This window comes from Lathyrus oleraceus, chromosome 1 (genome assembly GCF_024323335.1).
Source record: "Lathyrus oleraceus cultivar Zhongwan6 chromosome 1, CAAS_Psat_ZW6_1.0, whole genome shotgun sequence".
Taxonomy (NCBI): domain Eukaryota; kingdom Viridiplantae; phylum Streptophyta; class Magnoliopsida; order Fabales; family Fabaceae; genus Lathyrus; species Lathyrus oleraceus.
Genome location: NC_066579.1, coordinates 40,097,453 through 40,121,567, shown reverse-complemented (window position 1 = coordinate 40,121,567; position 24,115 = coordinate 40,097,453). Strand labels below are relative to the sequence as shown.

The window sequence follows — 24,115 nt, the reverse complement described above, 5'->3', positions numbered from 1 at the left end:
CGTTTACAACTTATCACTTAATCCCTACCCAATGCAATTTCAATCTTAACCTAAGATCAGAGTTCCTACTCACTCCCCCTCAATCACCTCAGTGATATTAAAGACACTTTGAAGTCACACTTCAAAAACAACTCTTGATTATGCTTCACAGCTTAAATCAAGATACACAGCACTCACGCTTAAAAGCTTTGAGTGACACAACACTTACAACTCAATGAACACCCTATGCCAAAGCTATCATCTACTTGATAATGGCTTGGCTTACAAGATACGTCTAATACTAGACTCACAAAATACAGCAGTGAAGTATGATGGACACACTAAATCTTCACGCCTCAAAATCCCCGACACTGAATGAAGGAATGCCTTCCTTTTTATATTGCAGCACCTGGGCTTTTGCACCTGTATTTTCCTGAATTTTAGGTCACACAAGTTCCCTCAAATTCAACATTTAGGTTGCTAACAAATAGGCTATTTGTTAGGTTCATTGAATGTAGCTTGGTTGTTGATTTCCTGGATTTTCTCTCAGCTGTTGAATCTCTAAAGAATAGCCTGAGAAAAAGCTGAAACAGAAAACTGAACAACCTACAATTTAGCATATGCTGTCAGGAATGAATGTCACGACATTCTGCTTGACATCAAGGTCCATATGCTGAGTCTGTTTTTCCAGAAAACAGACTGTACAAATTTGCTGACCTGTACATGATCAAAATGACCATACTACAGTAACAGCTTACATTAATAAATGTCAAAGTGTCCAACTTAACATTTACACAATTGGCCTTAAGTTAGTTCTGTTATTCTCTTGAAGAACAAACTAAGTAATATGCTGAAGTATAGCAGAACACCACTCTGCCTAATCTTCAGTAGCTGCTGTCAATGATGAATGTCACAACATCCAGTTTGAAATTCAGTCAGTAGGCCTTATGCCAGGTCTGGTTCTTCCTTGATAACCAGACTGCAAATGAATACTAAGTTCTAACAGAACTTCTGTTCCTTAGTATCTGTTGACAGGTATGAATGTCACAGCATTCAATAATCCTGTGTTAGCTAGTCCTGCAGTAACTACAATGTAGTCACACATACATGTCATGACATCAGTCAAGACATTAGTGTTTTACCATATAATGCAGCCAATTAAACACCTACACATTCATTACAGAGATTATGTGGTTAGACATTCAGATGTTCATGCATACTTAAATTCATATGTAAAACTTAAGATAGTTTCATAAATTCAATCATGATACCATGTGCAAATTAAGAACATAAAGTAGTAATAGCAATGCCAACCTGTTTGTAATCGAATTGTAACCTTGAATTGGCCGATCGGATCGAATTGAGCGGAAGTGACCTTGCTGCCGCCGGCTTTTCCTTCAGAGTTTCCTTTAGGGTTACTCGGAATTCTCAGGGTTAGCCTCCAGGGTTTTCCGTCTGTGAGCGCTAGGGTTTGCTTGCTAGGGTCCTCCTTTCGTCCTTTTTCGTCCTCCCTTTTTCTGACTGGAGTTGTGGTATTTATAATGCCTTTTTTTCATGACTTAATGGGCTCAGAGTGAAGCCCAGAATTTTCTGTTATCTGCCAGCTTCGCTAGGCGAGCGTGTAGCGAACGTTCGCTAGGCGAGCGTGCAGCGAACGTTCGCTAGGCGAAGGATTTGCTCGCCTAGCGAGCAGGCCAGTTTGGGCCATTTTCTGGATTGGGCCACTCGTGAGCTGGGCCCTTGTTCCTTTAAGATCAGTGTCATAAAAATGAGTCGGAGTGCCCTGAAAAATGTCTTGAAATATTAATGGGCAAATTTCGGGGTATGACATGGACCAAATATTATATTGAAGAGTTTTATGATGTCTCTTCCTTTATCCAACTCTTTGACAAAGCTTTTCTTCTTGTGCAAGAAAAGACCAGAAACGGTACTTACACGCTTATCAAAGAAATCCAAGCTTTTCAAAATTAATTTGAAACTGCCTATAGGCCTGATGATTTTAGTCGAACCATCCGTGAAGTAGCTGTCATGCTCAAAGAGTTTTTTTCAAATAAAATGGAAATTCTAAAAATTCCTTCGTATGTTCCTCATGAGAAACACTACGAAATGGCTTTCGAACTGTTTCCCCCAAAATTCCCTCCATTGCCTAATGCTGACTTTGGAGTGGCCCTTCCCCTCCATTTCTAGTCTGGTTTATTTATGGGGACTCCATTAAGATACTTCGATAGCAGTCCCAGAAAAAAGCCCAGCAATGGTTGCGACTAAGCATACTCTAGACAATTTCAAAGGGCATCTTCATATAGGGATCGAAGATGTTCGCATCGAATCGGACATATATGAAGGTGTGACACAAGAGGTTTTCCTCAAAGCAAAACCCTTTTTTAGGCTATTTACTCTTAGCTGACATTAATTGCTTTATGTTATTTTCTTTTAGCCATTAGGGTTCCACCTAAGAAACCCACCATCAGAAGACCATTCGAATCAAAGACTGAGGGAGGTAGCAAGCCTACAAAGGTATGCTTTTGCCTTCCTTTTTTTGTTATGTTTAATGATGCTGACATTCCAATTCTTAATTCAGGCTGCTCGAAAACCTCCTCTAACTCCCATCAAAATCCAAAAACCCATAGAAGCCCCCGTCATAATAGAATCTGACGAAGAGGATTTGTCGTTGGTGCTCAACCTAACTTCCAAGAAGAGGAAGCAGCAACTGAAGATCACTGACACTTTGAGACAACCTCCAACAAAACTCTCCAAGAAAAGGCCTTCTGCACTTACCATCCAAGAGCATACTCCTGAAGACATGGCAAAGATAGTGGCGGCCCAAAATGAGAGTGATAACTCCAGCCCTGGGGTCGAAGGTGACAAGGTAAAACAAACTTCACTCTGCCTTACTTAATTTATTTACTGCCTTTCACCATTCATTGTTTCAATTGTGTTGATTTCAGGGTGGCGTAAGTACCGCCGTTCGAACCAAAGCCACAACTTCCTATGCGCCAACTTCTATAGCAGATGTCTTAAATAGTGCTGGCGAACCCACCTATCGACCGTCATCTAAAAAAAACTCCATGAGTGAGATCAATCAACCTCTTTTTGGTGGCCTTGATACTTCACCACCAAAGGCCACAACTCAACACTCTCATACCAGCGACTCAGATCATGAAACTGCTTCGAACGAAAAAGATGAGGCTGAAGTGAACCCAGATACCATGGTGGTGGATGAAGGAGTTCAAGCTGGAGACAATCCTGGAGACGATTCATATAATTTTGAAGGAATAGTCAATCCCCAAAAAGAAGGTGGTAACCAGACCCCAATCCCTGTTGGTGACGATGATGGAGGCTCCGAAGAGAGGGAGGATGATACAGGTGAAGGACAGACCCAAAGCCAAACTCTTATCACTTTAACTATTGCAGTTATTCCGACAGGCAGAGTTTTGACAAGTAGTATTGGGGGTCTCTCTGCAGAAGGACTGGCTATTCTAAAATGAAGCCAACCCCTTGAATATTTGAAGGCTATGTTAAGCTGTAGGTAAAGTTCTTCTAAAAAAAGCCTTAGCACTGCTTTGGCGTCTGAAGATCAACCTTCGAGCACCCCTACAGATGAAGTGCTTTCTAAGATTAAGGACAAGATCTTTAAAGGTGACTTGTTCCTACTGTTGTTGGCTGGTCCTTCTGCCCCCTTAACCTTGAAGGCTCTTCTTAATCAAGTCGATCTGCTAGAAACTTCCCTTGAAGTTTCCAATGTTATATTGGAGATAGGAACTTTGATCGACCAAGTTGTCGCAAATCATAAGCTTCTACCTCAGCTAACAGGGGAACTCGAAAAGAAAGTTGGTTATGAAGAAGCTTCATGGGATGTCGCCACCGAGTCAACCAATAAGGCGATGGAATTGGAGAAATCTAAACAAAATAATAAAGAAAAGATTGAAGGCCATGATCTTGATATTGCTTCATGGAGGAAGCAAATAGAAGAACTTCAGGCAAAGATCTCTGAAGCTGAAAGAAGAAAAAGAGAACTCTTAGAGTTTGATGATGTCTTAATGGTTAAAGAGCTAGAATTCGGCATGGAGTTCGTTGAACATGCTCGGAAACTTGAGTCTGACATCAAACTTCTTCGGTCGAAAAGATCTTTATGCGAGAAACGTCTGGAACTTCTTAAAGCAAAGTACCTTCAGATCAAGGACACCTTCCTTTATAATTTTAGTCTCCTTTCCATTTTGCTTATTTTTTATGTAATGAGATATAAGTTTTAATTGTAATGAATATTAGCCCTTTGGGCCTTCCAATCAAATGCAAACCATTGTGGCACTTTTACCATATTGGCTCTAATTAACTTATATATAACTATTCATCACTTATTTTTATCTCTTGGAGTACTGGTCTATAATTTTTTAAATATTTACCATTTACTCTCAAGATCCTCTTGTCGTCATTAAGTTCCTCAATTTCATAGGCATCATTAGAAAATACTTGCAAAATCCGAAAGGGGCCTTCCCACTTTGGATACCACTTCCTTAAGGTCATATCGTTTTGATCCATTGGAAGGATCACTTTCCAGACCAAGTCTTCAGGCGAAAAACTTTTGATTTTCACCTTCTTGTTATAAGAGTTATCTACTCTCTTCTTCTGCCGTTTTAATAACTCCAAGGCATTTAACCTTTTTCATCTAGATCAACTAATTCATCTAGCATCACGCTCCAATATGACTCTGCTGGAATTTTATGATGCCTTTGAATTCTTGTTGATTGTAGGTGAATCTCTACTGGTAGAATAGCATTGTGACCAAAGGTCATCCGAAAAGGGGTCGAATTAGTGGCTTCTTTGGGAGAGGTACGACATGCCCACAAAATCTGACCTAAAGTTTGTGCCAATTTCTAGACTTCTTTCCCATATGCTTCTTAATCAAACCAATAATCACTTTATTAGTAGCTTCGACTTGTCCATTAGCCTGAGCATAATATGACATCAAAGTTAACAATTTGAAACCCATTTCTTTAGCAAATTCTTGCATCTTTCGACCAGTGAATATTGACCGTTGATTTGTTGTGACTGTATCTGGGATTCCAAATCTATAAATAATATGCTTCTGGATAAAATCGATCATATCTTCCTAACTTACATTTGGTAAAGGTATAGCTTCAATCCATTTCGTAAAATAATCAACGCCCATCACGATATATCTTTGACTCTTAGATGATGGTGGTCAAATTCCCCCAATTAAATCTAAAGCCCAACCTCTGAATGGCCAAGGCTTGATGATAGAGTGCAATTCGCTCGCGGGAACATATTGTATGTGTTGGTGTAAGCCCTAGAGGCCAATACCTTTGGTACTTGTATCGAATTATTTATTAATAATAAAAGGCTTTTTCTTTATTATGTTTGTTTAGTAAAGTCCCTAGAATAGTTAGTTCGTTTAATGTATCAAGTGTGACTTAATCATGAGATCCAATTAAACATAAGGATATTATTCTTAAAGTATCCGTAGTCGAGCTTTGTTGTAAAGTGGGATAACATTAAAGCATTAAGACTATTATGTATATAGATTGATGATCATATCTCATGGATCATGGATAAAGAGTTATCAAGTCTTAAACATAGGTATGAATATTAGGAGTAATATTTATACTGGATTGACCCGCTATGAGAATACCATATAGAATGTTATACAAAGTGTCATAAGTTATTCTCATGGTGATAGTGGTGTATACCACCCTTCGACCTGAAACCACTACGGACCCTAGATGTAGAGTCGAGTGCTTTATTGCTGATCAAACGTTGTCCGTAACTGGGTGACCATAAAGACAGTTTATGGGTACTCCACGAAGCATATTGAGGGACATGAGTGACCTAGATGGAATTTGCCCATCCTGCGTAACAGAATAAATGTCTACGGGCCCAATATTGAACTGGACAAGGATGACACGGTCTATGCCTTGTGTTCAATATAGACATAGGGGCAAAAGGGTAATTATACATATAAGTATTATCACAAAAGGATTTGTCAGATCACATGTCATTTTCGTGTCTTGGGTAGCAGTGATGTGTTGCTAGATACCGCTCACTGTTTATTATGTTAAATACGTGATTTAATACAATGGCTAATGTCGCGAAAACCTACAGGGTCACACACAAAAGGATGGATTGATGAGAGATAGAGTAACTAAGGAACACCGTAAGGTACGATGCACTTAAGTGAATTGTAGAACATCGTAAGGTACGATGTACTTAAGTAGAATACGAAATTTGATAAGGTACCACACGCTTAAGTGATTTTGGCATATCATAAGATATGGGCTACATACACTTAAGTGGCTTTTTAGCTTTCCGCCCACACAAGTGGTTCTATAAATAGAACCCTTGTGCAGAAGCATTTGTGCAGTTGTAATTTCGTTTCTCTCTCTCTCTCTCTCTCTCTCTCTCTCTCACTCACTCAAAGCCTTTATTTGTAGCAACTAGCACTTAGATTGAAGGAATTCGTTCGTGTGGACTGAGTAGAGGCGTTGTCACCATTCAACGTTCATGATCACTCCGTAGATCTGCCTCAAAGGTTTCAATCGCCACAAGAGGTAACGATTCTATCACTGATCATGTCCATTCGTAAGGATCACTAAAGGAGAAATTTTTAAATTCCGCTGCATTTTGGATCGCTCTTCTCCTTCAGTATGCCTGCATGTACCTGACATTCTTGGCACCCTTTTGTAAATTCAATGTAATCCTTCAATATAATAGGCCAATACATCCCTTGGCGAAATAAAAGTCATTTCGTCTTATGGCCAACTTGGTGTGCCCCACACGCCCCACTATGGACAGTCGAAAGGGCTAAATATGCCTCTGACTCGCTGAGGCACTTAAGCAAAACTCCCTCAGGAGACTTCTTAAACAACTCCAATCCCAAAAGAACATAACTTAACGCTCGATGCCTGGTTTTTCGATCAGCAAACGCTGTTGGATTATGTAGATATTTCACTATTGGTTTCCTCTAATATTCATCTGTCAGATTGTCTATTGCCAATATTTTGAAGTTTCCTTCATCAGCGTATCCCAGCTTTGTCTTTTCTAAGTCCGAAGAGGTTAATTTGGTTGACACAACTTTTCCTCTGACTTCGATGACTTTTTGTAATTTTCCTTTTGAAATTTTCTTCCCAAATGCAATTTGAGCCAAATCATTAGCCACTTGATTTTCCAATCGAGGTATATGTTGAATATTAGCCATCTCAAATCTTTTTAGCAATCGACTGGCTATTATGAAGTACATAATTAAATTCTCCTTAATGCATTTGTATTCTTTTGTGATCTATTTTATGACTAACTCTGAGTCACCCATTATTTCGACTCGAGTTGCCCCCAATTCCAACAATATTTCAAGTCCGACTATGAGGGCTTCATATTCAGCCTCATTGTTCGAGCAGAGACCGTCTACTCTGTATTTGAGTCTTATTGGAATTTTATTAGGAGAAATAATTAACACTACTATGCCTGTTCCATCCTTGTGACTAGACCCCTCGAAGTATAACTTCCAGGGTTCTAATTCGAGATAGTTCAGTGCATTCGCATCTATGGAGTGGTCGACTATAAAATCCGATACCACTTGTCCTTTAACAACATTTAATGGCATGTACGTTAAGGAATATTCGGTTAATGCTAATGCCCACTTCCCAATTCGACTATGCAAAATCGGTTTGGATAACATATGTTTAATAATGTCGAAATGAGATGAAACATAAACATCAACAGATCTTATATAATGCTTCAACTTTGTACAAGAGAAATACAAGCATAAACATAATTTTTCAACTATGTTATACCTAGTTTCTGCATCAATTAATTCCCATTTGTAGGTGCCTAAGGCTCCAGGACATCGAAATATTGTTTTGGGGACATCCTCTTCTACACTAAATATTTGAGTATACCCAGAATATCCGTCGAGCATGCTTAAATATTCATAGCCTGCAGCAAAATCGACTAGCATCTCTGCCACTGGCATCGAATATTCATCCTTTGGGGTTGCAGTATTTAAATCTCTAAAATCTATGCAAAGCCTCAAAGTACCATTCTTTTTTATAACAGGCACAATATTAGCTAACCATTCGACAGACCTGGATGTGCGAATGAAGTTACAACGAAGGAGCCTTTCGACCTCTTCTTTGATCTTCGAAAGTATTGCTGGTTCAAATCACCTTGGGTTTTGCTTGATGGGCTTCTTTCCAGGCTTGATTGGCAGCTTAAACTCAACTAGATCTCTGCTTAAACCAGGCATCTCATCATAGTCCCATGCAAAACCGTCTTTGAACTCTTTCAATAACTGGACCACTTCGACTTTTAGTTTAGGGTGGATATTGGCGCTGATATAAGTTGGCCTCTTTATCAATCCCTGTTCCAAGTTTATTTCCTCCAGTGGATCCTGAGCCAGCATCTTAACATTTGTTTCTAGCGGATCCTTTTTGAAACACAAAGGCTCATCGTCGTAGATAGTGTCGAGCCTCTGGCCTTGCTCTTCGTTTTGACCATTATCAGGCGGCTTGTTGCTTGTTTTCGGCTATGTAAGCCAAAATCCCTTTTAATGATGTGAACTCAGTCATCAACACTGAATTTGCTTCCCCAACCTGTGGGTTCAATTCCAGACGCTCCTAAGTATCCAAAGTCTTCTTCGCCTATTACTTCTCTGTCCCAGCGAAAGCCATTATAAGGGTGTAACGACAAGGAATAGTAAGTATTGTCATCAGGAGTGAATGCAAAATCAGCCGAATCACAGGGAGCGATATTGGCCAAATGCTTGTCGAACTGGCGTTTGTCGGTATGGTTGATAGGGGTTTTAAAGTGCCCTTGATCTGCCTCTATATTTTCCACGATACCATCTGGACGCCATATAATGATCCTCTGGTGCATTGAGGATGGGACAGCTCCGACCCCATGTATCCACTCCCTTCCAAGTAACAGATTATAGTTGGCCTTCGTTTCGACAATCATAAACACTGTGGATCTTGTGACCATTCCTACAGTTAACTCGACTTGGATGACACCAAGGGTGGAACCCGCTTTACCCTCGTAGTTGTTAAGCACCATATTATGAGGTTTGGCATCGGTGTCATACTTGCCAATTTTCCTCAGCATGTGATGAGGAATCAAATTCACGGTCGCGCCACAGTCCACCAAGATTTTATTAATAGGGACATCTTCGACCTTCCCAGTAATGAAGAGAGGCTTAAGGTGATTCTTCATAGCCTCGTTGGGTCTCTCGAAGAAGGAATTTTTCTCTTCGACGCAACCATTATTCATCTCGTAGTAGCATACAAGCTTATGAGCAGCCATCTCTCTTTTTGTAATGTTGTCGGTATCTTCGACCTCAATGATCCGGTCGAACTCCCTTGGCATCCCTGACACCACATCGACTAAGATATCTAGGGAAGCCTCAGATCCTGAGTCGAAATTATCAGTCAACATTTCATCTTCAGCAGCCGTTTGATTATATCTTTCTCTGACCGCCTCTGCTGGATCATTGAATTTTCTTTTGTCGAAGCTTGAGTTTTCCCCTTATTTCGCAGGCACGTTGGTGCTAGACTCAGCTTTGTCTTTCTCACCAGCATCCCTCTGGGCTTTCCTCCTCCTCTGCTCCCTTCTCCATTAAGACCTTGTCATAGGGTTTTTTCCTTTATAATTCTCAGAGACATTGGAGGTTCTCTTGCCTGCCTGAAATTCCCTACGGTAAGCTAATGACGAACCTCTTTCGACCTCGAAGCTCTGCCATTTCCCTTGACCGTGTTTCCTGCTATCTATTGGCTTTACCCACTTCCCATTTGAAACTTCCGCACTAGGTTTGAAAGAAATGGGTTTAGTAGAAGGACCTTTTCGCTTTGCTTCACCAAGTGTCACCATCAGCCGTCTTGGATCATGGTATCTCCTTGGGTCGAAAACCCTTATGGGCTAAACAGCCGGTTGATTTTGAAAAGCTTTGTGACCCCCTTGGTAATTCACCTTCCTTACTCACTCGATATTTTAGGTCGCCTTCTTGTCGAACACAGTACTGCACCGAGGGCACAACATGGCTTCCGATTACTTCTTCTGGCACCTTCGGAGGAAGTCAGACAACATTTCGTCCTCTTTGGGGAAGGAGATTTTTTTATATTCTTCCTGTCGACACTCATCGTCAACCTCTATGGAGGTCTCCTGGGATATCTCCACCATATTAACCTCCATGTTGACATCTTCAATGATGTCCAACTTTGGAATTGTAATTGAAGGCCCTTAGTGGCCTTATCTATCTGCACGAAACCATCAACAATTTCCTTGGTGACTATCATCAGATCAGAATCTTCAGTGATTCCAGTGTCAGAGACATCATCGCTCTTGTTGGTGGCCTCTCCCACAGCTTTTTGAATGAAGTCATTAAGAGATTCCTGATCAAGATGTTCAGAAGCCTTAGCCATAACAGATTCATTAACAAAGTCTTCAGTGACTTCAGTCATGTCAAAATCATCAGTAACTTCGACTAGGTTTAATTCTTCTGGCTCCGTATAATGGGCATCAGCCACTTGCAGAGGATCGTAGTCGATCTTCATCTGGCTCCGAGTTTTGTCTCCAAATTTGAGTCTCCCTTCTTGGATGGCATTCTGCACAAGATCCCTGAAAAGAAAACATTAATATGTTTTATGACCTAGAAAGCCATGGTATTTGCAAAACCCTATTTTCTTTCTTTGTTCTAAAGGAGGTACTTTAGCACCCGAGGGTACTATCATTTGACAATACTTAACTAACAAGTCGAAAATTTCGTCACATTTTGTAACGTCGAAAGTATAAGTTTTCTTGGGAAATTTATCATTCTTTTCTAGTTCGATAGGGTTTTTCCCATTCGAAGGGGCCAAAACTTTGCACGCGTAAGGTGGTTCTTGCTTCAATTCAGCAAGGTCGATCTCATTTTTGTCGAAGTCTGAAAGTCCGTTACAGGACCCTTCATCATCATTTCTGAAATCGACATAGGCTACCCTTTTATTTTTATTTGCTTTAGCCTTTTCTTCCTTCAAGTGTTCTAACTGTCGAACCCTATCAGCCAGTTGGGCCATATCTCTCAGATACTAGGTTTCTAACTTCTTCCTAATCGAATAGTCAAGGCCCCTAGCGGCCATTTCGACCAGTTCATGCTCTGGCACTTGCGCAAAACACCTAGCTTTGAGTAATCGAAACCTATTCTGATAGCCATCAATTGGCTCAGTGAACTTTCGTTTGATACTAGCCAATTCTTTCAGACTTGTCTTCGTTTGTCCCATGTAAAACTTCTCATGGAACATTCTCTCTAGTTGATTCCAAGTATGGATAGAACTTTGTGGCAAGGTAGTGAACCATGTGAAGGCATTCTTTGTGAGAGAACTTGGAAAAAACTTTATCCTAAGTTTCTCATTGTTTGACATGTCTCCTGCCTCAATTAAATATCTAGCCACGTGTTCGATAGTGGATTCAGTAGTATCCCCAAAAAACTTAGTGAATTTGGGGATTTTTGTTCTAGGGGGTGCTTCTGCCTGTAAGATATACTCTGACAAAGGTGATGTATAATTTAGCCTTCGAAGGCCAAAGTTTACCCTATTTTGGACCATAATCCTCTCGACAATGGCTGCTAAATTAGTATCTGCTGCCAAATCGTCATGTTGAACCTGTCGTATAATATTATCGGCGCTTTGGTTTCTATTTACCATTATTACCCTTGGCTCCCTTTCTCTGGGTATTTGTGGTTCGATCCTAGGGGGTCCAATTCCTACTTCTTGATTCACCATCTCTGGTTGCGGTTGATTTTGTGGGATCTGGTTGATAGTAAGGTCTTCTTCGAAGGTTGTCCCCTAGTTTTCTCTTACCCAATCCCTATGAGGGTGTCGATGTGGCTATGGTACACCTAGGAATTCAGACATTCGCGCCACCTGCATTGTCATCTGTTGATTCGATTGAGCCGTATTTTGAATCAGAGGTTTTAATACAGTGGTCAATGTTTAGGTCAACATTTGGACCATCTCATGGTTGTTTTCATCCATTTGTTGTCTCCACACTACTGCAAAGTTATTGGTAAGACTAGGTAGTTGTGTCTGGTGTCTCAAACCTGAAGATTGGTTATTTTGACCCATGTTAACCCCAGACCCTTGTACTAGAGAGTTTGTGTTAACCACTAGTTCTGAGAAAGTCGAACCAGTATTGTGTAAACTTGCCATCACCGATGCTGGCATTCCATATGGTTATTCTCGACCACCAAATGGTATCGAGAAACCAGGGGGTACCAGAGGCCTGTTTGGAATATTTCCAATTGGTGGGGGAGTATTGGAGCCCCCTAGGCCCGATGTAAGTTAAAATCAGTTCAGTATGGGAGATCGAATGTGTTGGCATCGAACTCGCCATAGATGGAACTGTTTCAGACACGTGCATTGTGACCGTGTTCTCCCCTATCAAAGAAGAAGGGGGTGTTATGTTGCTGGTTGATGGATTTTGAGAATTTTGGTTATCTGGCGCATTTAAATTCGCCATCCTCATGGTGGATTCTCTCCTTGGTCTTTGTTCGTTGTTTATGCCTACTTCACCACTCCTTAATAACATATAACGAGTTCTTTCCGAAAAAGGAGAAAATGAATTAACAACCAGAAATAAAATCAATTCCAATTTTCTAAAAAAAACGTTAGCACTGTCCCACTGGGCGTGCCAATTTGTTTACCGTGAAAATTGGTAAACAACTGTTGATCTTCCAAATTACTAAATTTGGTTACTCACAGGATCGATCAGATTGATCCTAGGACATGTGTTAATTGTTTTAAAGTAAATTCTAATAAATATGAACACTCCAACAATGTCTGTGGTACTGATGATTAAAACTCAGACAGTAAAAGAATAATATGAGTTAAAGAGAAAAGTTGTAAAAGAACTGATGATAACCAAATAGCAAAGGAAAATGTTTGAAATAAATAAGTATTAAGACTGTTTGAAATAAAGAAATATTTCTGGAAAAGTAAAGGTAAATTGTATTGCTTCAAAATAACTGACAATGGTGTAAACAAACGTACATTTCTTAAATTATGGTTCTTTTTCACACGGGTACTTGGTAAATTTTACAGACTCTGTACACACTTTGACACACACCGATCCTAACACTAAGACCCTCTATTTATACTCAATCAAAATAACCGTTTCTAACGGCCTATCAATCACGTCGAGACACATGGCACTTTGCATGGATGCAATTATCCATTATGCTCCACGTGTACCTTCAGCAGTTTCAGATAAGAGCAAAGTTCCCTTTTGTATTTGAATTTTGAATCTCCAATCGAAACTGTCTTCAAAATATTTTAAAAAATATTTCTAAGTCCTGACTGCACACTGACCCTTGTCACCCAGGAACTTTCGACTAGATCTCCCTAACACCATACTCAATCGAAACATCTCCACATGGTCGAAACATATTCCCATGGGATTTCCCTTTTGGTAATTCTAAAGTGGGCGTTGAAATTATGAGCTAACTAACAATGACATGTCAATTTATGTTCATTCTGGTGTAATGTGTTTTGGTAAGAAACATGAGACAAGAGCCCATACTTATAGTAGTTGTAGACAAATATGGACCTGTGAAATTCTATATAATACCAAGGGATGTTTCGGAGATGCATCTCTGGTACCACCCTGTTATCTTAATCTGGAGATGTATTTTCAGAACCTCTTAGAACATAATGATATTTTGTTCCAGACAGAAACATAACATGTATTAAATGTATATGTGACCAGAAACATAATATATATATATATATATATATATATATATATATATATATATATATATATATATATATATATATATATATATATATATATATATATATATATATATATATATATATATATATATATATTATATATATATATATATATATATATATATATATATATATATATATATATATATAAGATTGCATACAACACATTGTTGAATAAAAATTAAAATGAACTGAAACATTTTTCGCCGACTAAATCTATATCTATGGGTGGTACATCCTTTGATTTTTATTTATCTGATTCTCTTTCAATCTTGTTCAATTTGGTGAACTCTTGCATCCTTTCCACAAAATGGTTCGGTCAAGTCTCGGCTTTTTGTTGTTAAATGAGTTGTCAACTACAATGATGTAAATGGTATTGAACATTCCAGTTTCAAAACAAAGTGTCGCATTCATGAGACAAGAGCTCATACTTATAGTAGTTGTAAACAAATATGGACCTTTGAAATTCTATCTTATACCAAAGGATATTTCAGAGATGTATCTCTAATCCACCCTATCATCTTAATCCGGAGATGTATTTCCAGACCCTCTCGGAACATAATGATATTTTGTTCCAAACAAAAACAGAAATGTATATATGAAATAGAAATAGAAACAGAACATATATATATATATATATATATATATATATATATATATATATATATATATATATATATATATATATATATATATATATATATATATATATATATATATATATATATATATATATATATATATATATATATATATATATATATATATATATATATATATATATATGGCAACAGGGCGGGTCGGGGACGGTTTTTACCTCCCCCAAACCCAAACCCGAATCTCCAAACAATCCCCATTCCCCGCCCCAAACCCAAACGGGGATGGAGAATTAAAACACAAACCCGTCCCAAATGGGTTCGGGTATCCCCGCCCTGCCACCATCCATTTAGTGAAATAATTTTTTTTAATAGAAACATTTATTTATTTTTAAATCAAATTACATTACAAATAATAAAATAAAACAATCTAAAAAAATTTCATACTTACATTTTGAATATTTTAAATAATTAATACAAATCAAAATACTAAAACATTGGTCACTTATTTAATATTACAAATCATCAAAAATAAATAATAATGTATAATAAAATAAATGGGGCGGGTTCGGGGTGGTTACTAGTGTCCCCATTACCCGACCCGTCCCCATATTTTATAATCGGGGAAAACCCAAACCCAAACCCAATCAAAACGGATTTTCCCCGTCAAATTCGGGGCAGGTTCGGGTGGGTACCCGCGGGTACGGATTATGTTGCCATGCTATATATATATATATATATATATATATATATATATATATATATATATATATATATATATATATATATATATATATATATATATATATATATATATATATATATATATATATATATATATATATATATATATATATATATATAACGCGTTGTACGTAATCTTGTATATATATATATATATATATATATATATATATATATATATATATATATATATATATATATATATATACAAGATTACGTACAACGCGTTGAATAAAAAGTGAAACATTTGTCGTTTACTAAATGTATATGTATGGGTGATATATCCTTTGGCTTTTGTTTAACTGAAACATTTGCCATCGACTAAATGACCCACTAAATTTTCACATAAGTCATGATTATGTATAACACATATTACATTAAATCTCATTTGTTATTTGCCAAGAGATAACCACTTAACTTAAAGGGACACTCACATTTTCTTGAATCAGTGTCATCTCGTTTGAAATTTTGGAGAGGAGGTCTATACTTCTCACTTCTTTCGCATGTCATTGTCATAAATGCATATTTTCTATTCAAACCATTATCAGATCTTCGGATTACAATACCAAACCTTAATTTGAATACCTACATACGAATCCATTGTAGCATGTGATCACTGTAACACCCCAATAAAAATAAGATAATTATTTGATTTAAATTAATATTATATTTATTAATTTAGTTAAATAATTGGAATTATTGGATTATTATTATTATTATTTTGGAATAATAATTATTGGAAAAATATATAAGTGTGAAGTAAGGAAAAAGAATCCCATTTGGTAAAAAAGAGTTTTACGTGAAACAGAGAAGCGGCTGAAAAGTGGAAAGTAGAGAAAGGGCAAAGAGGAAGAGCAAGGGCAAAGGTTGGAGAAGAGAAAAGCTTGGAGCTTAGAGATTGCCGGATTAACTCAGGTAAGGAGGGTTTATCGTCGTTTAATGGGTATTATGGGTTAGCATGTAATGGGTAGTGATAAGCCGTTGAATTGACCCTAATTGGGATTATGAATGCTGGAAAATTATGTTGGATAAACTGTGTTTAGGCTGTAATTGAATCTGTGTTTGGGTTAGTTGTGAATTTCCGAACGTATAGCTTTTTACGGAATTGGAATCGGAGGTCCGGAAGTCCTCCAACGGCGGAAAATGCGGAGGATTCTGCATTCTGCCTTGTGTTAGCGCAGGAACAGCTTCTGTCTTGCGTTAACCGGTTAACCCAGGGTGTTAACCGGTTAACACTGTTATGTATTTTGAATAATTGCTGTTTGTCTGCGTTAACCGGTTAACCCAGGGTGTTAACCGGTTAACACTGTTGTGAATGCTGAGACATGGCTGATTGTGCTGCGTTAACCGGTTAACCCAGGGCGTTAACCGGTTAACACTGTTAAGTTTTGGGCAGGAAGCGTGTTTGTGCTGCGTTAACCGGTTAACCCAGGGCGTTAACCGGTTAACACTGTTGCAGAGTGGAAAAATTGTTAATTAAAATGTTGTGTGCCTAATTGATGGTTGCCTATATCGGTGTGTGATATAGTAGGGATTATTTCCCGCTGTTTTGAGCAGTATAGGTATTAGTAGAGTGTGCTAATACTGTGTTTAATTATTTGACATGATATGATGTGTTGATACATGCGTTGATAATGTATGATGGTATGCATAATGTTGTGAATGTGTATGTTATGCATGTGTTGTGAATGGACTGTTTTATGGCTTAGAGAGTGAGCATCGGTCCACTGTGGATTATTGTTGTGATGTTGCATTGCTAGGTGATTAGCGTGCATAATGTGGCCTTTATGGTGGTAGCTAATTCCCATGGTGAGGAATTAGTGATGTTAGTCATTTGGACTGTTTTTGATGTTTGCATGCTAGGTGAATTAGCGTGCATAGCATGGCCCTTGGGGTGGTAGCTAATTCCCATGGTGAGGAATTAGTGATGTGAGTCACTAGGTCTCAAATGAGTGGGACTGGTGAGCTTGGTAGCCGTACCTGGATTTGGTCGGTGAAGTTGAACTATATGTTCACGAATAGTCGGTACCGCATGCATGGAGTCTCATTGCATAATATATGTGTAGTGTATAATATGAATGGATGTATTCCAATGTTATACGTGTGTTGTGTCGGCATTGAGCATGGGTATGAATTGTGTTGATATTGAGTATGATATTTGAGTTGATGTGCCGTTACTGAATGTGTGATACGATTGGGGTGATTAATGTGTTAAATTACTTAACATGACATTATATTCTATAATGCTTATTATATCGATTGAGGAACTCACCCTTACAACTATTTTTCAGGTAACGAGCAGTGATTGAGTAGAAGCTAATGCTTGGAGTCTAGTGTAGTCTCCTTAGTGGGTCATGCTCTGATAGATGTAACATCGGGAGGGAACATTTTAATTGTGTTGTTGATGTTTGTTGAACCAGTTTACATGTAGTATGTTACATGTTTTGAATGATCGATTTGATCTCTATCCGCTGCGTATTGTGCAATACTTTATGTTTTGAGTTAAATAATGAGCATGACTAAATAGTATGACGAATGGTGCGAATTAAATGTGTGACACCCTTAATTGCATGATTACTCTGATTTATATGTTGGTATTTTAATTAAATATTTGGGGTAGTTTAGAAGGGTGTTACATTAGTGGTATCAGAGCATAGTTGGTCGAGTCGAGTCGTAATTATTCTGTTTCCCCTGTACGGGATAGGTGTTGTGTAACCCTATCAGTACTTATTGTTTTAGCTTGTTGGGTTTTCAGAATAGAGATGGATGGAAGAGGTAGAGACGATGCTGCGATTGCTGAGGCTCTGGGTATGCTAGCTGGAGTACTTGGAGGGAACCCGAATGTTGTGGGAATGGGAGCTGCTCGTCAACTGAGTGAGTTCCAGAAGAACAATCCTCCAATGTTCAAGGGAGCATACGATCCAGATGGCGCTCAGAAGTGGTTGAATGAGATCGAGAGAATCTTCCGAGTGACTGAGTGTGCCGATAACCAGAAGGTCAGGTTCGGTACGCATATGCTGTCAGAGGAAGCAGATGATTGGTGGGTTGCTACCCGCACTGAGTTGGAATCTGCTGGGATTGCTAAGATCACTTGGGCTGTGTTCAGAGAGAGATTCCTGAGGAAGTACTTTCCAGAGGATGTCAGAGGAAAGAAAGAGATAGAGTTCTTAGAATTGAAGCAGGGTAACAGGTCTGTTACTGAGTATGCCGCTAAGTTCACAGAGCTGTCAAAGTATTACACTCCCTATAATGAGGCTGCTGGAGAATTTTCAAAATGTGTGAAGTTTGAGAACGGGTTACGTCCTGAGATCAAGCAGGCTATTGGGTATCAGCGGATTAGAGTGTTTTCTGATTTGGTGGACTGTTGCAGGATTTTTGAGCAGGATTCCAAAGCCAGGGCGGAGAGCTATCAGCAGAGGGTTGATAGGAGAGGCAAGAATCAGAATGATCGTGGGAAACCGTATGCAGCTGGCAAAGGTTTCCAGAGACAGAGTGGGATGAAGAGGCCTAGTGGGGGAGACTCTAGTGCTCCTGCTAAGTGTTACAGATGTGGTCAGGCGGGACATCGTTTCCACGAGTGTACCAGTGCTGAGAAGAAGTGTTTCAAGTGTGGTAAAGGTGGTTATTTGGCTGCAGAGTGCCGGTTGAAGACTCTGACTTGCTTCAACTGTGGAGAGGTGGGTCATATCAGTCCACAGTGTCCTAAGCCAAAGAAGGAGAACCAGTCGGGAGGCAAGGTCTTTGCTTTATCAGGTTCTGAGACTTTTGCAGACGATCGTTTGATCCGAGGTACGTGTTATATTAATGGCTTTCCTCTTGTAGCTATTATTGACACCGGTGCTACTCATTCCTTTATATCTTTGGACTGTGCTGTGAAACTTAAGTTAGAGATATCTGAGATGCATGGAAGTATGGTGATTGATACTCCCGCGAAGGGTTCAGTGACTACTACTTCAGTTTGTTTGAATTGTCCTTTGAGTATTTTTGGTAGAGACTTTGGGATAGACCTTGTGTGTCTTCCATTAGTGCAGATTGATGTTATCTTGGGTATGAACTGGTTGGTGTTTAACCGAGTTTCTATCAACTGTTTTGATAAGACTGTGATATTTCCTGAGATTGAGGAAGGTAAGGATTTGTTTCTATCAGCAAGGCAGGTGAATGAGGAAGTAGCAGGTGGGGCGGAGTTGTTTATGCTGTTAGCAACTTTGGAGGCTAAAGATAAACTGGTGATTGGCGATCTAGTCGTGGTGTGTGATTTTCCTGATGTGTTTCCTGAAGAAGTGAATGAATTGCCGCCAGAGCGTGAAGTTGAATTCTCGATTGATTTGGTACCTGGTACTAGACCGATATCGAGGGCTCCGTACCGTATGTCTGCTGTTGAGTTAGCTGAATTGAAGAGTCAGCTGGAAGATCTGTTGGATAAGAAATTTATTCGTCCGAGTGTGTCACCGTGGGGTGCACCAGTGTTATTGGTTAAGAAGAAAGAAGGTACTATGAGGTTGTGTGTGGACTACAGGCAACTGAATAAAGTGACGATCAAGAATCGGTATCCTTTTCCGAGGATTGATGATTTGATGGATCAGTTGGTTGGTGCGAGTGTGTTCAGCAAGATAGATTTGAGATCGGGATATCATCAGATACGTGTGAAAACTGAGGATATTCAGAAGACTGCTTTCAGAACAAGGTATGGACATTATGAGTATTCTGTAATGCCTTTTGGTGTGACTAATGCGCCTGGAGTATTCATGGAGTATATGAATAGGATTTTCCATCCGTACCTAGACAAGTTTGTTGTGGTGTTTATTGATGACATTTTGGTGTATTCGAAATCTGAAGAAGAGCATGCTGAGCATTTGAGAGTGGTTTTAGAAGTTCTACGAGAAAAGAAGTTATTTGCTAAACTATCCAAGTGTGAATTTTGGTTAGAGGAGGTTAGTTTTCTTGGTCATGTGATTTCAAGAGGTGGTGTTGCTGTTGATCCTTCTAAGATAGAAGCGGTGTCTAAGTGGGAAGCTCCGAAGTCTGTTGCTGAGATTCGAAGTTTCCTTGGATTGGCTGGTTATTATAGGAAATTCATTGAGGGATTTTCTAAGTTGGCGTTACCGTTGACGATGTTGACTAGAAAGGGGCAAGCATTTGTTTGGGACTCAAAATGTGAAGAAGGTTTCCAAGAGTTAAAGAGAAGGTTGACTACTGCTCCTATTCTGATATTACCGAGTTCGTCGGAATCATTTGAGGTTTACTGTGATGCTTCATTGTTGGGTTTGGGCGGTGTGTTGATGCAGAATAAGCAGGTTATAGCTTATGCTTCAAGACAACTGAGGATTCATGAAAGGAACTACCCGACACACGATTTAGAGTTGGCAGCTGTGGTATTTGTTCTGAAGTTATGGAGGCATTACTTGTACGGGTCAAGATTTGAGGTTTCCAGTGACCATAAGAGTTTAAAGTATTTGTTTGATCAGAAAGAGCTGAATATGAGACAGAGGAGATGGTTAGAGTTTCTGAAGGATTATGACTTTGGTTTGAATTACCATCTGGGTAAAGCAAACGTAGTGGCTGATGCATTGAGTCGGAAATCATTGCATATGTCTATGTTAATGGTTAAGGAATTGGATTTAATTGAGCAGTTTAGAGACTTGAGTTTGGTGTGTGAGAGTACTCACAATAGTGTTAAATTGGGAATGTTGAAGTTAACGAGTGGTATTCTGGATGAGATTAGAGAGGGTCAGAAATCCGATGTGCTTTTGGTTGATAAGTTGACTTTAGTGAATCAAGGTCAAGGTGGTGAATTCAGAGTTGATGAGAATGGTGTTTTGAAATTTGGTAATCGGGTGTGTATTCCGGATGTTACCGAACTTAAGAAGAGTATTCTGGAGGAAGGACATCGTAGTGGCCTGAGTATTCATCCTGGAGCTACGAAGATGTATCATGATTTGAAAAAGTTATTTTGGTGGCCGGGAATGAAAAGAGAAATTGCGAGTTTTATTTATTCCTGTTTGACTTGTCAGAAGTCAAAGATTGAGCATCAGAAGCCGTCTGGGCTAATGCAACCGTTGGCTATTCCAGAGTGGAAGTGGGATAGTATCAGTATGGATTTTGTTTCTGGTTTACCGAGGACAACTAAGAATTTTGAAGCTATTTGGGTGATTGTCGACAGATTGACAAAATCGGCTCATTTCATTCCGATCAGAATGGATTATCCGTTAGAGAGATTAGCCGAGTTGTATATTGAGAAGATTGTAAGTTTGCATGGTATTCCGTCGAGTATTGTTTCGGACAGAGATCCTAGATTTACATCGAAGTTCTGGGAAGGTTTGCAGAGGGCTTTGGGAACTAAGCTGAGATTGAGTTTTGCATATCATCCGCAGACTGATGGTCAGACTGAGAGGACGATTCAGTCACTAGAGGATCTTTTGAGGGCTTGTGTTTTGGAAAAGGGAGGTGCTTGGGATTGTTATTTGCCTTTGATTGAGTTTACCTACAACAATAGTTTTCATTCGAGCATTGGTATGGCACCGTTTGAAGCTTTGTATGGTAGGAGATGTCGGACACCTTTATGTTGGTATGAGTCCGGTGAGAGTGCTGTGGTTGGACCGGAGATTGTTCAACAAACCACGGAAAAGATTAAGATGATTCAGGAGAAGATGAGAATTGCTCAGAGTCGTCAGAAGAGTTATCACGACAAGAGGAGGAAGTCACTTGAGTTTCAAGAGGGAGATCATGTGTTTCTTCGTGTCACTCCGATAACGGGTGTTGGTCGAGCTTTGAAGTCGAAGAAGTTGACACCTCGATTTATTGGTCCTTATCAGATTTTGGAGAGGATAGGGGAGGTAGCCTATCGTATCGCTTTACCGCCGTCGCTTGCGAATTTGCATGAGGTTTTTCATGTGTCTCAGCTGAGGAGGTACATTCATGATCCGTCGCATGTAGTCCAAATAGATGATGTACAGGTGAGAGATAACCTGACTGTTGAAACATCACCTATGAGGATTGAGGATCGAGAGTTGAAGCAGTTGCGGGGTAAAGAGATTGCCTTGGTGAAGGTAGCTTGGGGAGGACCAGCAGGTGGCAATGTGACTTGGGAACTGGAGAGTCAGATGAAGGAGTCTTATCCGGAGTTATTCGCTTGAGGTATGTTTTCGAGGACGAAAACTCTTTTAGTGGGGGAGAGTTGTAACACCCCAATAAAAATAAGATAATTATTTGATTTAAATTAATATTATATTTATTAATTTAGTTAAATAATTGGAATTATTGGATTATTATTATTATTATTTTGGAATAATAATTATTGGAAAATATATAAGTGTGAAGTAAGGAAAAAGAATCCCATTTGGTAAAAAAGAGTTTTACGTGAAACAGAGAAGCGGCTGAAAAGTGGAAAGTGGAGAAAGGGCAAAGAGGAAGAGCAAGGGCAAAGGTTGGAGAAGAGAAAAGCTTGGAGCTTAGAGATTGCCGGATTAACTCAGGTAAGGGGGGTTTATCGTCGTTTAATGGGTATTATGGGTTAGCATGTAATGGGTAGTGATAAGCCGTTGAATTGACCCTAATTGGGATTATGAATGCTGGAAAATTATGTTGGATAAACTGTGTTTAGGCTGTAATTGAATCTGTGTTTGGGTTAGTTGTGAATTTCCGAACGTATAGCTTTTTACGGAATTGGAATCGGAGGTCCGGAAGTCCTCCAACGGCGGAAAATGCGGAGGATTCTGCATTCTGCCTTGTGTTAGCGCAGGAACAACTTCTGTCTTGCGTTAACCGGTTAACCCAGGGTGTTAACCGGTTAACACTGTTATGTATTTTGAATAATTGCTGTTTTGTCTGCGTTAACCGGTTAACCCAGGGTGTTAACCGGTTAACACTGTTGTGAATGCTGAGACATGGCTGATTGTGCTGCGTTAACCGGTTAACCCAGGGCGTTAACCGGTTAACACTGTTAAGTTTTGGGCAGGAAGCGTGTTTGTGCTGCGTTAACCGGTTAACCCAGGGCGTTAACCGGTTAACACTGTTGCAGAGTGGAAAAATTGTTAATTAAAATGTTGTGTGCCTAATTGATGGTTGCCTATATCGGTGTGTGATATAGTAGGGATTATTTCCCGCTATTTTGAGCAGTATAGGTATTAGTAGAGTGTGCTAATACTGTGTTTAATTATTTGACATGATATGATGTGTTGATACATGCGTTGATAATGTATGATGGTATGCATAATGTTGTGAATGTGTATGTTATGCATGTGTTGTGAATGGACTGTTTTATGGCTTAGAGAGTGAGCATCGGTCCACTGTGGATTATTGTTGTGATGTTGCATTGCTAGGTGATTAGCGTGCATAATGTGGCCTTTATGGTGGTAGCTAATTCCCATGGTGAGGAATTAGTGATGTTAGTCATTTGGACTGTTTTTGATGTTTGCATGCTAGGTGAATTAGTGTGCATAGCATGGCCCTTGGGGTGGTAGCTAATTCCCATGGTGAGGAATTAGTGATGTGAGTCACTAGGTCTCAAATGAGTGGGACTGGTGAGCTTGGTAGCCGTACCTGGATTTGGTCGGTGAAGTTGAACTATATGTTCACGAATAGTCGGTACCGCATGCATGGAGTCTCATTGCATAATATATGTGTAGTGTATAATATGAATGGATGTATTCCAATGTTATACGTGTGTTGTGTCGGCATTGAGCATGGGTATGAATTGTGTTGATATTGAGTATGATATTTGAGTTGATGTGCCGTTACTGAATGTGTGATACGATTGGGGTGATTAATGTGTTAAATTACTTAACATGACATTATATTCTATAATGCTTATTATATCGATTGAGGAACTCACCCTTACAACTATTTTTCAGGTAACGAGCAGTGATTGAGTAGAAGCTAATGCTTGGAGTCTAGTGTAGTCTCCTTAGTGGGTCATGCTCTGATAGATGTAACATCGGGAGGGAACATTTTAATTGTGTTGTTGATGTTTGTTGAACCAATTTACATGTAGTATGTTACATGTTTTGAATGATCGATTTGATCTCTATC

At 39.2% G+C, this 24,115-nt stretch overlaps 1 protein-coding gene across 1 annotated transcript; it reads right to left on the bottom strand.

The window, feature by feature from the left end:
- Positions 1–11,045: 11,045 nt before the first annotated feature.
- LOC127089806 (uncharacterized) lies at positions 11,046–11,660 on the bottom strand. The gene has a single exon (XM_051029373.1). It carries the CDS (start codon positions 11,658–11,660, stop codon positions 11,046–11,048), a length of 615 nt encoding a protein of 204 aa, XP_050885330.1.
- Between the last annotated feature and the right edge of the window lie 12,455 nt (positions 11,661–24,115).